The sequence below is a fragment of the Lactuca saligna genome, chromosome 6 (genome assembly GCF_052625555.1).
Source record: "Lactuca saligna cultivar CGN05327 chromosome 6, ASM5262555v1, whole genome shotgun sequence".
Classification (NCBI taxonomy): Eukaryota; Viridiplantae; Streptophyta; class Magnoliopsida; order Asterales; family Asteraceae; genus Lactuca; species Lactuca saligna.
The window spans coordinates 29075946-29081981 of NC_136422.1; the positions used below are offsets into that span (position 1 = coordinate 29075946).

A 6036-nucleotide genomic window follows, 5' to 3' on the forward strand; every position below is an offset into this window, starting at 1 on the left:
GAATAACTTTGGTGTACACAGAGGATATGATTTCACCACTGAAGGCTTCGACGATCGGACTGTTATTGTTTGTGATCAGGTAAATTATAATTGTAGTAAATTACATTTTTGGTCCCTGAGTTTATCTGGTTGTTTCAGTTTTGGTTATTAGATTTATCCAATAATCCATTTTCTATTCCTTGTAGTGTGAAAGAGAATATCACGTAGAGTGTTTGAGGGAATACAAGAAGATGTATATGAATGTGTGTGAATTTGAATTTGAATTTATTTAATTACTTAAATCTCCTATTTTTTCACTCAATTTAATATGATGTGTTACAGGAGTTGCCATCTGGCAATTGGTTCTGCAGTGTAGACTGTGGAATACTTAATTTTATTCTTGAGAGATTGGTGGAATGTGGGCCCGTGAAGGTCCCTCATTCTCTTACGGGTTTAATCAAGTCAACGGTCGGTGACGCAAATGGAATCGGAATCACCAATTCCGACATGAAATGGATTGTTTTGCGTGGGAAAGGAGTTTCTGATGAGAACAGAGTTTTGATTTCACAAGCTGTTGATATTTTCCATGTGAGTATAATCTATAAATTATAAACTGCTACATAACACAAATTAATTAATTAATAACAATGTATTTTTCTTCTATCCTATTGTTGTAACAGAACTGCTTCAATCCTATTGTTGATTCAATTACTGGAAGTGATTTTATTCCATCCATGGCATATGGGTAAGTAAATATAAAAAAAATTAGTTAAACTTTCATTTTTATTTTTAGCATCTAACTTTTTTTCTTTTTCTCCAACCAATAGGGAAACAATGGGGGATTCCGACTTCACAGGAGTTCATTGTGCAATGCTAATAATAGAGTAAGCTCACACTTGTCATTTTCTATTTATTTTTATATGCTATACAAAGTTAAAATTATTATTATAATTGTTCAGGTCAAAGGTTATTACAGCTGGAATGTTTCGTGTATTTGGGGCAGATGTTGTAGAGCTTCCAATAGTTGCTACTAGCGAAACCAACCAAGGAAAGGTAAACATGCTTTTTTACACATTTTCAACATCAATTGTATGTTTTAATTTATTTATATGTAAAAAAACTTATGAATAAATTGATTGAATTCAGGGGTACTTTCAACTTTTCTTCAACTGCTTTGAGAAGCTACTTGCATATCTCAAGGTTAAGAAGATGGTTGTTCCAGCTGCTGAGGATGTTGAGTCCATGTGGATTCAAAAATTTGGTTTTCAAAAAGTAACCCCAACTCAGGTATTATTTTTATGATTAACTGGTTTCTTAATTATTATGATTATCATGTTACAGATGACTTATATTATGTCATATTATATATGTGTACAGCTGAGGGAATACAGACAAACAATGACATCAATGGTCGCATTTCAAGGAACATGTTTGTTGGAAAAGGAGGTGGTGGGGCCTCATGGTGGAGCGACTTTTCAAAATGGTTTTTGTTTCCGTCTTTCTTCTGTGTAGAAGTAAATTAAGTAATGAATGAATGGATGAATACCCTTATAGTGGATTTGTGTTTTGTAAATGGTTAAAACTACAAACATCCATCTTGGGTAAGATGGATTTTTTACTCGTTATGTTGTATGTTGTAAATGCTTTGTGGTATGTTAGAAATTTGAAACTAGTTTGGGTTTGTTATGACTTTTGACTTATGAATGTGTGTTGATATTTAGGCTCGTGCTTTGTTTCTTATGTCTTGATTGAATGAAATATGTTTTCGTAAAAAAATCCTTTATTTCGGTTTAAGGAAAAAAGAGAGTATGTTACTTTAAGAAATAGATCTTGATACAAGAGATCTTTCGCGATCATTCTCCTTGCCTCTCATCCTTTGATAATCATAAAGATCGTTTTTAAGTTTGAATTTGTTCATTTTGAATCTATTATCTTATACTTCAGTTTTATTTACTTGCTTTAGTGGGTGTTTGGGAGTGCTTCTTAAATTAAATTATTAGCTTATTGCAAGAAGCCAATAAGTTAAAAAAATGTTTGGGTTGTTCAAAAGGCTTTTTCAAATGACTTTTTGGCTAAGAAAAAAACAGAGTTTTAAAAAGTAATAAAATATTAGAATTATTGGTGTTTTGGTGGTTTTTGGTCATTTTACCCCTAAAAAGCTAAGTTAAACATTGTTTAAAACCAATTTATTGACTTTTTAGTTTTTCTCACCACAAAAAATAATCTAAACACCTTTTAAAAACTCATTTTCCAAAAAACTATAAGGCAATAAGGACTTTTCCCAAAAGCAAATTTGAGATTAAAAATACTCCAAAACACTGGTTAAATACCAATACTTTAATCTCTATTTTTGTTAATGTTATTCCTTAAGTCTCATTGAGTTATATTCCTCAACCAAGTGGAGTGGAGCATGTATTAGAGGTTTAAAAATGGTCATGGTAAAAAGTTAGTGCATAGATTTGAGTGTCTAATGCATGCATCACATTAAAGTTTAACAACTTTATTAACCTAACCTTAGGATTCTGTCTATCTCTAGTTATATTTGTTAATAATTGTTAACACCTATGATTCAAGTCAATAAAGTTATATGCAAAAAAAATTATATCAGTAATAACACATATTGATCTTTAACCAAACAATCATAATAAATTAAATAAATCTAATAATCCTATTAAAAGAGATCTATAACACCCATTGTAAGGTATTTTCTTTTCCAGTCCCTTGTGTTTGTAAGAGTTTGCAAAAGTGGTCCTTATGTTGGGCGTATAAAGTCGTATGTTGGGAGTAACTCAACATTTGAGTACGTTGGGCATACATGTGTGTATGTCGGGCGTACTCGTGCTTTCCCAAAACCCTAATCTTTGGGTTGTGACCCCTATTTAAGCATCACAATCCCTCCTAGACCTTCTTATGACCGACCTCCATATCCTCCAAACCTTAAAATCAACCCTTAGCTTTTGTGAGTGAAATTTGAAGTTTGAAAGTGATTCTTGAGTGTTCATAATAGTGATTAAGATCATTCAAGAGGTGGAGATGCATCCTAGCTTCTAGATTTATAATCTTCATCTCATTGTCTACCTTTTGAGGTATAAAGTTCAAACCTTGGAACTTATTTTGATAGATATTGTTTAGTCTTGGACTTGAGTTCATTTTGTCCCAAAGCATTAATCTTTGTGAGTATGAAATACTCCATAGCTTATAATATGTCCTTTCAGATGTTTTAAGATGTTTAGAGTCATAAAAATGTTAGTTTGGCCCTTTCCCTTCTCCCATGCAAGAGTTATGGAGTCTTTAGTGAAGTGAAATGCTATGGTTTTGGGTTTTAGTTCTTTGTAGACATGCAAAGGCTTAAAGTCAGATACTTTATGGTTTAAGATGTCTCTTTATGGTTAGATATGAAGTTTGAATACGTGTCTTAGTGATTAAGACCTTAAATAGTTTAATGTTGGAATATACCGCGTACGTCGAGCATACTTCTGCCCAACGCTCTACGCCCAGTGTAGAGAAGTTTATGTCGTGGATATAGCCTCCGTTAACTTTCTTTGACTTTTCACCAAATATGTTTTTTGGAAAGTTGTGAGGATTTTGGATATTAGGAGGGGCAAAATGGTCTTTTGCCCAAATTTTGGAATATACTTGGCTTGGGATTGGTGTAATTATTGGGCAGAGTCTAGTTTTGATAGTTTGGGTGAGAGTTCTTCCAGTCATTTGTGCAAGTTGAGTCTCCTTACTTATTGTTACCTATGTGGTAGTATAAATTTATACATATATGATGACCAGTTGGGTCTATGTACTATTACTGTGATATATGTTATCTTATGTGTGTCGAGACTTTGGGTAGTCTCTAGGGTTGCTGATAACCCACAGTGTAACGCCCGTAGATCCAGGCAAGTCAATTTAGAGGCAATATGGGTCGAAAACGACTTTTCGGCAAAAGATTATTTAGAATAAATAATTTTAAAAAAGTTATAGTATATGTCACAAGGTTTCCGTACATATAAAGAACGCCGAAATCTGAGTTATAACGAAGAAGTTATGGCCCGTCGAAGTTTTACAGCAAAACCGGCACGACACCGGGAAGCGTAAAAATTGAATTTATGATAGAAGACTTTTTAGCCTTAGTTATCTAAACCAAAGTCGTAGAGTATGTTAAAATGAGAAAATCCGTAAAAAGAACGCCCAAATCTGACTTCGTATGAGGAAGTTATGATTTTTCAAAGTTTCAACTTAGTAGTGTACAGCCCGAAACTCGAATTTTAGTTTGAGCGGTTTTTGGCTTGCGCGACCTAAATGAGAGTTAAAGATCTCAATAATAGGAACTCAACAGTAAAAAGATGGATGAAAACGGAGTTCGTATGAAAGAGTTACGAATTCTTCGCGGTCATTTAACAGTCTAAACGCCTCCTACTGTTAAATTTATGATCAGTCGAGAATTAGCCGACGGAGCCAAAATGAAAGTTGTAGATATTATTTTTACCTACGCATGGATATAAAGAACGTCGAAAACAGAGATAGTATGAGATAGATATAGATGAAGCTTAGTCGCTACTTTTCGAGCGCGACGAATTCGATACAGTTTTGTAAATCCGAAATAGAATGAGAATTAGCCAACGAGGTCTAAATGAGAGTTGAAGATCTCATTAATAGGAACTCAATGGTAAAAAGATAGAAAAAAATGGAGCTCGTATGCGAAAGTTATGGACGAAGCTTAGTCCCTACTTTTCGAGCGCAGCGAATTCGATACAGTTTTGTAAATCCGAGATAGAATGAGAATTAGCTAACGAGGTCTAAACGAAAGTTGAAGATCTCATTAATAGGATCTCAACGGTAAAAAGAAAGACAAAAACGGAGCTCGTATGCAAAAGTTACGGATGAAGCTTAGAGGCTACTTTACTATAAAACTCCTATAAATACAAGGGTGAACTCCTCATATTTTCTTCACACCATAAGCCTCTCTTTCTCTCTCTAACTTCTCTCTAGCCTCCCTAAACCCCTCCCAAGTCTACAGAACCTCCCTATCACGAGAAGAAAGCCCCGGAGCGCCCGACGGCTCCGAGAAGAAAAGCTTTCGGCTCGGAAACGCTGCTCCAACGAAGCCCGGTTTTTAATAAAAACCCATTGTAAGTGAGTTATGCCTATACTATATTTAATATAGCTTTTATTTAATTATAGTAACATTATTAGGACCTTAAAATAATTATTTGGGCTATTATTATGAGTTATATTGAGTGTTATTTAACGCTTATATAATAGTAATAATAGCTAGACTATTAATTAGTCGTGGTTAACGTTAAAAACTAAACCCTAGTGGTATTGATACTAGGTTTTGTCGAGGAAAATTGTTTTGAGATAACGAAGTGCTGTCTGAGTTCGGAATCACAACCTAATCAGGTGAGTGCATAGTCCCTTTCATCTTACACATAGATATGAAGTATTTAATATAAACTACGTGCTATGTGTGCATATTATCTGAATACTTGCTGTCTATGTTGGATGAACGTTTTGTACATGTTTTAAAGGATTTAAACTGTATACGTATTTTATATATACGAATATGTGGGGTATGATGATGGGTAGATAGATGATGAGAGATAGAAGATGATGTGAGTATACATTGGCAGCTATAGACTTAGTGCCTATGGGACAAACACCGGTAGCTATGGACTTAGTACATGTCAGACACTGGTAGCTATGGATTTAGTACCTGTAGGAATTAGTAGCTATGGACTTAGTACCTGTTGAACGCTGGTAGCTATGGATTTAGTACCCGATGAGTAGGATATAGAAGCTATGGAATTAGTGCTTTACGAACTAACATCGGTAGCTATGGATTTAGTGCCAGTCCTATAACCCTGGAAGTAAGGGACTTCGGAATAAACAAATGCAGGATAGACGAATCTTAGGTTAAATCCTTAAGAGTAAAGAAGATAACGGGGATGGGTAATGGGGTTAATTGTTTGATGATTAAACATAACAATTATATTATTGTGGGTTGAAAACTCTATGTACTCACCAGGTTTCCCAACCTGACCCACTCAGTTTATGTATATCACAGGT

At 34.3% G+C, this 6036-nt stretch overlaps 1 protein-coding gene across 1 annotated transcript; it reads left to right on the top strand.

The window, feature by feature from the left end:
- Positions 1-230: 230 nt before the first annotated feature.
- On the top strand, positions 231-1491 carry LOC145002404 (increased DNA methylation 1-like). The gene is made up of 7 exons (XM_078961687.1): positions 231-242; positions 322-567; positions 660-724; positions 807-863; positions 939-1032; positions 1126-1266; positions 1357-1491. Exons 1-7 carry the CDS (start codon positions 231-233, stop codon positions 1489-1491), a joined length of 750 nt encoding a protein of 249 aa, XP_078817813.1.
- Positions 1492-6036: the final 4545 nt, after the last annotated feature.